This window comes from Rhinolophus sinicus, chromosome 16 (assembly GCF_057876585.1).
Source record: "Rhinolophus sinicus isolate RSI-liver-muscle chromosome 16, RSI-T2T, whole genome shotgun sequence".
Taxonomy (NCBI): domain Eukaryota; kingdom Metazoa; phylum Chordata; class Mammalia; order Chiroptera; family Rhinolophidae; genus Rhinolophus; species Rhinolophus sinicus.
In genome coordinates, this window is record NC_142516.1 from 164,666,221 (window position 1) to 164,678,826 (window position 12,606).

Below are 12,606 nucleotides of genomic sequence, written 5' to 3' on the forward strand. Positions count from 1 at the left end.
TATTTTCGAGGTTCTTTGTTATAGCCACTTAGTTGTACCCTAACTTATTTAGAAATTTGTACTAGAACTAGGGTGCTATCAAACTAAAGCCTAAAACACATGGAATTGGCTAATTACTTGCAGAATAGGGAATGAGGAAATAAATATTGCGGGCTGTAAATCTGATGACACTTGTTATGCCATGGAAAAATATTTGGCAAAGTTCTCACTTACCTTAGCTATGGAGCCCTTGATTCTAGGAGAAGAGAATGGGAAAACTCAGAATATTAGTATATGTTGGCTGCTCCTTACTACATTTAACAAGATACCATGAGAGAGATGAAATAAGGAATAAGGCAGTTTACAAGCATAAATGTTTAAACATTGCAATTCTCCTCTGTCTGGGCGCTGTAATCTGAATTGATGGACAGTCCAGTAATAGAGGGTTACCCAAGCTAGAAAAGCACATTGCAAGCTTATGACAAAGAGCAAGAGATAGCATTGTCTCTCAGAAATTGTGCCAGGGGCTCCCTGAAATGCTCTGCCTCTGACATGGGAATCAACTCAACTGCAAAGCCCACTTAATTGAAGGAGAGAAGGACCAGCCAAGCACAGAGGCCAGAAAATAAAAGAGGAGAATCAGTGGACAGAATACCTATGATCCCCCCCAACTCTTTTGCTAAGGTTGTTTTCATATGGAATTTACCAGAAGCAAGTAGATTGGAAGCCTTTAGTAAGACTGTTTCATACATTTGGAATACAGTTAGATTCATTTGTTGTATTCTGCATTCCATCCTGAGATTCTGCCCATAACCACCTAAATGAGATTTTTATTTTGCATATTTTAAGGTTCATTCTTTTTACTTTAAATTTCTATAGATTTTGACAAATGCATAGTGTCCTCTATTCACCATTATGGTATCATACAGAATAGTTCGATTGCACTAAAAAAAAATCTCCTACACTTCACTTATTCAACTCTCAATCTCCCCAGCCCCACTTTCCCTGAACCCTCAGCAATCACTTAATTGGTTACTATCTTTATGGTTTTTCCTTTTCCAGAACGTCATATAAGTGGAATCATACAGCGTAGAGTCTTTTTCAGACTGGCTTTATTCATTTAGCAATTTGCATTTAAGAAGTGTTCATGTCCTGCATATTTGATAGTTCATTCTTTTTTATTGCTAAATATCACTCCATTGTATGAATGTACTACAGTTTGTTGAGACTTGTTTATTAAAGGCCATCTTGGTTTCTGGTTTCATGTTTTGATGATTATAAATAAAACTGCTATAAACATGCATGTACAGCTTTTTGTATGGACATAAATTTTTTAATTAGTTGGGTAAATACCTAAGAGCATAATTACTGGATCATAAGGAAGACTGTATTTAACTTTGTAAGAAATTATCAAACTGACTTCCAAAGTGGCTGTACCATTTTGTATTCCCATCATCAATGAAGGACAGTTCCTGTTGCTCTGCATCGTGGAAAACAATTGGTGTTGTCAATTTTTTACTTTTCAGTCATTCTAATAGGCATAAAATAGTATCTCATTGTTATTTTCACTTGCATTTCCTTAATGACAAATGATGTTGAGCATCTTTCATACACTTATTTGCCATCTGTGCAGATCTTCTTTGGTTAAGTGTCTGTCCAGCTATTTTGCCCATTTTTGGTTTTTGTTTCCTTATTGTTTCGTTCTAAGAATTATTTGTATATGGGGGAGAAGTCCTTTACTAGATATGTGTTTTGCAAATATTTTCTACCAGTTTGTGGCTTATGTTTTCATTCTCTTAACTGTGTTTCACAGAGCACAAGTTTTTAAATTTAATAAATTCTAACTTATCTATTGTTCCTTTTATAAATTTTATTTTCGGTGTTTCATTTAAAAACCCTTCACCAAGCTCCAGGTCATGTTGATTTTCTCCTAGAAATTTTATAGCTTTGTATTTTACATTTAAGTCTATGACCCATCTTGAGTTAATTTTTGTGAAAGATGTAAATAAAATTTGTGTCTAGGTTTTCTTTTTTCTTTTGCATACAGGTGTCAAATTGTTCCAGCACCAATATTTTAATGACACAAATCTAAAAAGAATAAGTGAATTCTACCAAATGTCAATATTCCTTTGATAATGTAAATTGTTAATGATCCATTATAAAACTTCCAGGGCCTGTCTCTTACCTGCTTCTTCAACCTCATCGCTTCATGGTCACTAATTCCAGCCTCTCGGCAATCTTTCTATTCCTAAATCACACCAAAGCCGCATTTGCTTTAGGGCCTAAACACTTTCTGGTGGGAGACTTTCGATCCCGGCCTGACGGGCCCTTGAAGCTCATGATCTTTCCTTTTCTCTTGGGAAAGAAGGTAACACTATCAATCTGTAATTGTCAAGAAAGTTATGCCAAGATCTGAATGTTCCTTCTCACCAGACACATTCCTCATATTGCAACAAGGGAAGAGCACGTGTAATGTTTATAATACTCCTGTGAGAAGTTTCTCCTAGATCTGAAATGATGCTGCCTTGTCTTCCCATGTTTCTATGTGGAAAACAGAAAGGGACTTGATCCTTGGTGCCCCAGCCGAGATGAGGCAACTATAGTCGCCCGTGGTTCCCATTCCAGATGAGGGCTGGTTGGTACCCAGCTTTGACGCAGTCACCAGAGCATGTGTGGGGCTCCTTACCCAAGTGAGTGTCTTTAGACTGAGGTCCAGGAGGAAGCAGCCACTGGGTATAATGCACCCCTTGGCAGAGGGTTGAAAACGCTGTGTAATATCCGAATATTGTCTTGCATTAGGAATAGAGGATTTTTAAAACTTCTTTGACTGGTCTCTGTCTCTTGGCATCTTGGAACTTCCATTTCATTATGTTTGCAAGATGCAAGGACAGGTTGAGCCCAGAAAATGGTCTGATTTTGGCTGATACTAAGACTTTTTCTCCTGGAATGCTTTTCCCCAGGCTGTATTTGATATCACCTGACCACATTATTTTTAAATCTTCCCCTTCACCTAATCACTGTGTTTCGTTTTCTTCATGGGTCTGCATACTTTCAGAAATTGCTGTGTTTGTTTTGTCTTTCAAACTGCTCCTCCACTGTCTCTTTAGAATGTAAATTCCATGACGGCAGACACCTCGGCAATTTTGGTCATCCCTAAGATCTGAAACATAGGGTCTAAATGACGTTTTTTAAGTTATTGAATAATAGAATAAATGAATGAACAAAAGAATGATGGTAGATTATAAACCAAGCTTGTCTTTTGTCAAGAACAACTGGGCATTTCAATCTATTAATGAGAAGAATGTATCAAAGAATATAGAGGCAATGAAGTAAAAGGTCCTTCCCAGATGGCATTTATAAGGCAATGATGATGTTTGGTTTTCTTATAGTGAAAAAATTGAAACCATTACCTAACTTATGCATTGGAAAATTTCAGGACTATCTTAGAAACCACACTTCTCAAATGGCAGGACAAAGATCCAGTAAAAAAGGTTTAGAACGGTGCCCAACTTTTGTGTTGTGAGAAGCTCATCATGCAATTCTAAAATATATTGAAAACACTTAATAGCCAGTAGGCACCTAACAAAAGGGACCATCTAAGAATGGGGTAAGCAGCGAGAATAGATTCATAGATCCATGCAATGTTTGCGCTGGTGGGTACATTAGAAAGCCAATAATCTACATCTCAAATTTTAAATAGCAGAAAATAGGCCCATGAAGGAAATGGCCTGAGTTAATACAGGTATTTTTGGGTGCCTCTGGGAATTGTTGCATACTATGAAATAGGTGGGATTTTAAAAGCCATTTATTTCCATTGTGCCAAAATAACCGGTAAATTCAGTAGTACCAAAAAAACGTCATTGTTGGTTTGCCATGTTGTAGACCAAAAACAGCCACTTGTTTTGGTAGAGCTCTGAATCAAGCTGAGTAGGAAAATGTTCCAAACACTCATGATTTTCTATTGTAGTAAACAAGTTAGAGAGTGAATGACAGTTGAGAACTGGACCATTTCCTCACTCAGATCTAATTATAAATGTGATTGCAGTCAAACGACTACTTTTTGAAAACATTTTTTTTTCCTGGCCTTATTAAAATAAAAAAAATACTATTTTAACAAATTCTATTTCTGAGATTATGATGTTTCATCCATTTTGCTTTTTTTTTTTTTTTTTTTTTTTTTTTTTTTTTAGAAGGACATTGTCCTGTTGGAGCAATTAATTTTCTTTTAGAGGCATCTCTTAATTAGGAGTAGAATTCAGGATTTGGTATTCTGAAATTTAGGCAATTGTGTTCAGGAAAAGTATGCCAATCATAACACAATTAATTGGCTGCAAGAAGAGATTTTCCAAGTTGTTTTAGGAATCTGTCATTCCTATGGTACGAATAAACCCAGACATAATGAAGTGGCCTTGGTGAATCAGAAGCCCTTCTCTCTCCCTTCCATATTCATTCCATTTTTACAACAGCTTTTGGTTTAATTTAATACATTATTGTAGAAGAAAAGGTCCATTAAACAGCTTCAAAAAAGTGACAAATACGTTCCTTTTAGGTTTTTTTTAAATGAAGCATTATAAAGTAGAAGACTTTAAAAATGATATTCAAATGATTTTTAATTACTACGAAGGCATTGAGATGTTAATACACTTTATATAAAAGGGAGGGATACTATTCCATCTGCCCTTTTCTGCCACGAATTCCAACTCTAAGAAAATGATTTCTTTTGATTCACTCTGATAGCATGTAATAAAAGAACAATAAAACATATGGCTCAATTACCACTTCTTCTCATCTGGCGTGAATTAATGAATATCAAATTATTATTAATTGTTTTTGCTGGCTCCCTTTCCATAGGACAATTATACATTGCTGTATTTTGATAAGCATTTTGTGTTTAACACTTTGTGAACCAGTCTCTAAGAGGAACAGATGCTTGAAATCATTATACAGAATAATAGTTCTTTAAGTTTATCAACATTTGGAAAATACATGATTATCTTCTTTAATCTCCCTTGTTGATGACAGCTTTTCACAACCACCTTAAACTTCCCCCAAACTTACATACCTTTTCCCTCAATGTTCCACATGCCTTCCATTGAGAAGCAGTTGTTATGTCCACATAAAATAGTTTGTAAGTTCAATTCCTCAATCTTAATAATAATACTAGTTCCTCACATATGATTATCGAATTTTCAATTCCTTAAGGAAAAGCTCTTTCAAAATAAAAGCTATAAGTTGAGCAGCTAAAAAATTAAGTTAACCAGTGCGACATAGAATATAATAAACTATGATCCCTACAATTGACAAAATCAATGTCAGTGAAAGGTATTTACAGAAACTCCACAAAAAGATTGTCACTGATAGTTTGATTTATTTTTATAAGCCATCTGTAAATATAAAGTGCTATGTAATATGAATCGACGTAACATGCTAAAGAACATGTCTTTGTAGTCCATAGCCATTATTTTCTCATAGGTTACTTATATACCCAGATTTTGAAATGCATGCAAAAAAATTTAACATATAATATGTAAAATATATGCCATATGATTTTACCCATTACCCATAAATCAATGTCCTTCTGTTTTTAAAACACATTCTATAAAAATTAAATCTGTAATAAAATGAAGGATGACATTAAGGTTAAATTGTTTAGCTGTCCTCTTTAGTTCAATATGATTAACACATTCAGATGTATTTCTAAAGAGCAAACAAAAACTTGCTTTAGAATTAGATAATTTGGGAGCAGAAGGGAAACTTAAGAACAATTTTGTGCAATGCCCCTCATGTTACAGGTCAAGGTACAGGGATGCAGAAAGTTCAAGTGATTTTCTGAGATCCATACAACTTTATATGTTAATAACTTTCCACCAAATTTTATAGGAAAATCTCTATCCACATTTCTTTTGCACATAAAGGAAATACGTCTTACTCTCTTGAGAGTTTGTCAGGACGTCAATAACGTCTGTAAATCCAAATTCTTAGGGAAACACAGGTGAGAATGGAAACCATGGAAACCATGATGGAGCCTAAATAAGGAGCATGGAGCACAGGTGGGCCTGGTGGGTCGACAGTGCTCACTGCCATCAGGAGCAGCGTTCCTTTGACCTTGGTAACTGAAACCACTTGAATTTTTCATGGTTGAATCCCAACAGATAACAGATGGTTCCCTTTATGTATATGACCTTATTGAAGGCAATTAGATTATTTATGCAACAGCAGAAATGTTCATTGTATACAGAAGTCAATCTTCAGTGTAAAAGCTTCTCTAGATTACGCATTCTTAAAATAAAAATTTTAATTCCTTAATGAATGCTTTCATCTTGATTTCCATGGGCCAGCATTATTGAATCCACTTTGCTGAAAATTGTAAAGAAAATAACAGTTAGATATGTGCATTCAGTATGAAAATAAGCTTATAATTAAAAATTTTAAAATAATCATTCATCAAGGGGGTCATGGTAGATTCAGCATTTTACTTTTTCCTTCTACCGCACTCATCGCACTATTAATACAAAGAACGGATGCCTGGTACTCATATTTATGAGATGCCTGAGAGTCATGTCTTGACAACTTAAATGTACTGTAAAAATGCAATGTTTGTGTAGTGCACATAGATGGGGGAAGACACGATGACTTCTGAGTCTTTTGGTGGCCACATTTCTAACCCATATCATGGACTTGAGGGAGAATGAAAGTTTTAGAGCTGCCATACATGTCAAGGCCCTTGATATAATACTGGAGCGTGATAAGGCTACTAAATTAGGAAGAAAATGGGATATGAGAACTTGCTGGGGAAAGCAGAAAATAGAAGGCAAAGTATAAATATAATTAGATTTGTTCTTGTAACTGATTTTGCAGCCTGATGGAACGTGGGTTTCTGAATATTTGTTAGAGCATTTTCCAGATGTAGTCTCCCAGTACCTCATTTATATTACACGTTTCTCACTAAATTCCATATTTTAGATTCCATGTAAGAATCACAAATGTTCCTTTTTCATTCACCACACCAAGACCTTAGGAAACCTCCCTGTCATGTAGGGCTTTGGCCAGCTTCCCAATAGCATCTCAATTGTTCTATTTACTTACCATTGAATTAAAAATAAAATGTTAATAATGGCTTTTCAAAACTAATCAAGGTTCATGGTATTTTATTTTACTAACTTACTGTGCACTGTACACATCTTTTAAATCAACTTTAAAGCTTTCATGCTAAGTTTATAGAAAATGTGAGTTAAAAATTCAGGTCATTAATATTTTTTCCTCACATCATTTATGCTAATGAACAGCCCAAATTATAGTATTGTTGGTCTTAAACTGATAAAAATACTTAGATGCTATATTTAACATAGAATTACATACATTTAAATTTTCCACTTAAAAATAACATTAAAAGGCATTTAGCATAATAATCAAATTAGGTAAAAAAGTATATCTCGGTGCAAACGTAAAGGGTTATTCACAGATATGAACTTCAAGTCCAACAATCATTTGAGCAGAGTTCTATTTTTACTTGGAAAAAATAGAAAATTTTCTAAAGTAATCTCTTTGCTTAGTTGTAGCTGTGTCTAGTCTGACATCAGAAGACAATAATAAATGCTGACTGATTTTATACCATAAAACAAAAATCTACCATACTATCTGCAGCTGAATTCTTAACTAAATATAATTAATAACATATATATTTTTTACTTTATTGAAATCCTTCATTCAATAAAGCAAAAGCGATGGTTTGCTACAGAGCTTAACACTTACCCACAACGTTAGAGTAGCAAGGTTCACAGTGTATTGTCTGTCTATAAATCCAAATGCTGTCTCCCGCTTGTAGGTTTTCCAAAGGCTGTTTGCATATTTCACACTAAACAAAAAAAAATATATAAAGTTCCCGTGACATATACCATCTAGATTCTTAGTGGAACAGGATAAAGGCCTTTCAATTCATTCAGCACTGTTTTCCATAGCAACACTCAGATGAAGCCTCATGAGACTCCACAGGGAAAGTGAGTAGATTTGTCTGTCATCCACATGCCAAACTTTTCAAATACATTCTCACAGCATCTCTCTACTATGCAGGTGTGCATTTCAGGGCATATCTACCACTGAAGTTTCTACTTAACTCACTATAGAGTTAGGTAGAGATGTTCAGAAACGGGTTATACCAACGACAAGATCACCACGTGATGTTTCAAAGAAAAACCCAAAGCTGTTTGCTTACTAAAGGAGACGTCTGCTGCCCAAGTATACAAACTGGACATTAACTAAACATTATGCAAAACAAACTCTGATCTTACATAGGGTTTAGGGGAAAGCTTGTTTTGAGTTGTGTTGCTTTGGAGGCAGGAAAGGGTTGACATCTGCTTTAGATCTGTGTTCAATGGAGCAACTCCACTGCTGATAGGCTGACTTTCAAGCATGAGGTAGTCACTGATTGGTTGGCTTTCAGAACTGTTCATTGAAGCAAATTGTCATTGATCAATTCCACATGTTTAAACCAGTCTATGTGGTTCTCTATTATGATGGCTATCAAGTAATCCATCTTTTTCTAGGCTTGTGGGGACATTTTTATTCTTTGTAGTGTTTAATAATTAAATTGAAAATGGAAAGAAATCATCCAAAATACAATAAATGGAAATTATTTATCAAAAGCAATAACTAGGAGAATTTTCTTGTTTTATAAAGTTTTCTGCATAGTAATTTTAAATAAAGAGCTATAGACTAACTGGTTTTTCATTGAGTATATTTTAATAACTAAAAGAAAATTTCATTTTCTCATAATTAAATAATTATGAAACATTGAGAATATATTTTATATAGAATTCTATATGTTATTGCCTAAAGTTGGATTTTTTTGCTCAAAATGAGGCATATTTCTGATTGCTATGCGTCACTGTCTGAAGCTAATTGGAGAAGAAGCAATCATTTGTCAAAATATTACATCTACTTGACTGAACTAGGTAATTTGCATCGACCATAGAATGTCAGCACAGAAAGACCCATCGATTCAGGCAAATCATTCTCAAGCTGACTGCCCATTAGATCTATCTAAATAGCTTTTAAAAATACCAATGGCCAGGACTCATCTCTGAGATTGATTTAATTAGAGCTGGTCACAAGCATTCTGCTTTTCTCCTAATGTCCCCCAGATGATTATAATGTACAGCCACGGTTGGGAACCATTAGTCTAGTCAGCTACCTCATTTTACAGATGAGGAAACTGAGGCCAAGCTAACTTAGGTGACTGTCCAAAAGTCATACAGTCATTGTTAGTGACAAAGTCAGAACTGGAACTCAGGTCTTCAGATTCCTAGTTCAGTACTCATCCAGTTACACCAAAAACTATGTTGACCCAGCCAGTATTATTGTGAGAAGTAAAAGCAATGAAATATGAAAACATAAACTGTGAAGCATTCTAATACGTAAGCATTATTATTATACTAAGCCACTATTAATTATAACTGATCGTGCCCTCAAAAGCAGACTGAGTTTCAACTATTGTCAAGCCTGTCAGTCCTAACTTCATGATTGAGGAGCTGCTAGCTTTCTTCTCAACAATTTATTTTCCTTCATTATATATTTTAGGTAATGCATGATTTATTCGCAAAAACTTTTATAAAGAGAACAAGTGTTTATCTTTTCACAGATTTAAATCTCTAGGGTAAGAGTAATAAACGTGTCAATAATCAACTCTAAGCCTAAAGCCAAGATAGTAATTATAAACCTTTGAGATTACGCTGCAGAACTCTGAGAGCTATTTAAGTAGTGTATTATTAATGTGGGTGAGAGTGTTTCTGAAAGCTTTAACTTCATCTCATGTATTTCATTAAATATTTTTATTCTAGTAATTATAAAATGTTATATTTAGTTAAATACAACAAACATATCCTTACCTTGAAACAAGTGGAATGGCAGCAAATTTGTAACTCATTTAAAATCATCTTAGTTTTTGTGCCCAAAGGTTTTCGGCAGTAAGTACACATATCTCTTTCAATGACAGACCTATAGAGATGTAAGCAATTAAAAATAAATTTGTCATAATGCAAAAGACACATATATTCCCCATAAAGTCATGTAGAAATGATATGTTAACTTTGTTGATACTTTAGGAAACTGTAAAAATCAAGGAAAGTTCAAGACTTATTTATTCTAGTGATAGAATTGATTCTTGTAGTTACCTCAAAATGATATCAAAGAATTACCATGTAGGAAAGTCTCCAATTATTAATTTATTAGCAATCAAAAGTGCATCTGGCCAGGGCAAAGATAATCACGGTTTCCTAATTGAACTAGGTCATTAGTTCCCCTTGAAGCTAGAAGAGGGTTTTGAATTATTGATTTACATATATTATAGAAAAATTATACTGTAGGTTAATATAAAATTTTAACTCCCAAAACAGTCAATAGGACAAAAATAAAAATCCATTCAAGAATGTGTTGGTAAATTCATAAATGATGGGCCTGCGTACACTAGACTCTAGGATCTAGTCTCTGAAACGCTCCCCTATGACTCCACTCCTGGTGTCACTGTAAGACTGGAAGATTGGGTTCCTTTTTATGACAAAATTTACATTCTCTAACATAATACCCCCCCCACACACACACACCCATGCACACACATTTGATGGAAAAAACGAGTTTTGTTACTTACCTTGGAAACATAATGTTCTATAAGAAATGAACCATAGGTATATTAATATGATCAACAAGTCCAAAAGACACAGGGTCACACGAGAAGCTTAAGAAAAGCCACTAACTGTGCGATCCTTTTCCTTCTGGAAGGTCTTAGGACTGTCTTAGATAGCCCCTTGAGGAGTTTGGTAGTGTCAGGGTGTTGACACACAGGCCTGAAATCTCCAGAGTTGGTACTTAGTGGGGTAGTAAAATAAAAAAGACACTACGCAGACTGCTAATCGGCTTTATATGTGCAGTCCATTTTCCATGGACTTATATGAACTCATTATGAACTCAATAACTCTTCCCATCTCTGAGAAGCAGATGCTATGGTTTTTTTTATCATCATTTCATAGAAGATGAAACTGAGGCACAGAAGGGAGCCTGTCATGCCGCCAGTGAGAAGCACAGGCAGGATTGGAACAAAAGCAGCATGGGTCCAAATCCCTGTGCTCCCTGTGGGCCTGCCCGTGAGGACTATTGGGCTCTACTGAAATGAACTAAACGTGCCCAGAAGCCCCAATCCTCTCACGAAGCCCCAGACTGGGAGCAGAGAGGAGGGAAAAAGGAAGGGAGAAGGAGGTGTGGGACAGGAAAGGGATTAAAGCAAATCACCTTGTCTGGTTTTATACGTTCGGTCATTCTAGTCACTTCCTCCTAGCCCTTATACATATAAGAAAATATCTTCCTCTTTCATCTAACTCTATAGCTACTTGCTTATATATTCCTGGCAAATATTTTCCTGTGGATTATTCATATACATACACACACGTACACACACACACTTAAATGTCCCATATAAGCAATTCAAGAGTAGAAAACAGGCATTCTCTATCATTCTTCTGTGCCAAAGGCACTTAGCTAGGAGCCGGGAATATAAAGAAGAGTGACATGGTCTCCTCCAATGAGAAGCTTCCTGTCCACCAGGGTAGTCAGGTGTGTGATTGGATGATGGCAGCATATTATAGATATGTGGAAAGAGTTAGGAGAGCACAGCCAAGGGAGAAACTAATCCCCGGGAAAAAGGCAGGAAAGGTTTGTCAGAAAAAGTGTCATGTGAGTTATAGCTTGAAGATGAAGGAGCTCTCCAGGTGAGCTCAGTGAAGTGGGGAGGGGCATGCTGGGAGAATTCCACGCAGAGTGAACAGGATGCACCAAAGGGCAACACAATGAGGGGGTCTGGACTGACTGAGCATTAGTCAATGTTCCACAGGAGCAGGTTCTGAAGACCCATAAATAATGCGCAAAGGAATTTGTCTTTATTCTGTAAAGTGGGAATTACTTTAAAGGGGATTCACATGGTCAGATAAGAACTGTGAGGACATGGCTCATTTCACAAACTAATCAACAGAGGAAGTTGTTTGATCTTCACAGAACTGACTTTTGCTCTGGGGACTAAAACAAATTTCAAGGACCACTTGAGGAACAGGGTCAAAATTCTTCAAATTAGGAACAATATTTTTATAAAGAATGGTTTCCTTCCTTAAGTTAACAACAAAAATCTGAGCCCAGGAAAGCTCTGATGTTGATGTTGTCCTTATTAAAATCATACTGTTAGTTAAAGATGTTTTCAAAGCATTATGAGGAACCTAGCTCTGTTTATATTTTGTTTTCTGGACATTATTTGTATCTAATGCTTGTGTAGATGACCTCATTCCTCAAAGAGCAATGACTTAAAGGCAAGACAGAAGGATATTGGTAACGGGCCATATTTTATAAAGGGGACAAAAATGTATAATTTTGAGGCCTGGTCCATCCATGTTTCCCTTTAGCAAATAGGAGATAGGTTCATTTCTTTTTTCTTTTTTTCAGAGAACATTTATTGACTACCTCCTGTTTAGTGCCAAGCACTGCATTGCAAGCTAAGATTGTGCATAAAAATAAGATGTCTTTACTCTCAATGAGGCTTATTTCTGGCCCCTGCTATAGAGAAACACCATCAGTAGAATATATCAGACATGT

At 35.5% G+C, this 12,606-nt stretch overlaps 1 protein-coding gene across 8 annotated transcripts in view; it reads right to left on the bottom strand.

The window, feature by feature from the left end:
- Nucleotides 1-5,327: 5,327 nt before the first annotated feature.
- The window catches only part of SCEL (sciellin), a 98,687-nt gene continuing 91,408 nt past the window's right edge, over nucleotides 5,328-12,606 (bottom strand). For 4 of the 8 annotated variants that reach the window (XM_074329415.2, XM_019742559.3, XM_019742557.3 and 1 more), the window contains 3 exons: nucleotides 9,864-9,972; nucleotides 7,732-7,834; nucleotides 5,328-6,336 (listed from right to left, as the gene is read on the bottom strand). In XM_074329415.2, the coding sequence (XP_074185516.1) occupies nucleotides 6,320-6,336; nucleotides 7,732-7,834; nucleotides 9,864-9,972 (229 nt within the window). In that variant the 3' untranslated portion in view covers nucleotides 5,328-6,319. The remainder of the gene's footprint in view (nucleotides 6,337-7,731; nucleotides 7,835-9,863; nucleotides 9,973-12,606) is intronic. The other 4 variants (XM_074329414.2, XM_019742558.3, XM_019742554.3 and 1 more) reach the window with 1 other exon arrangement.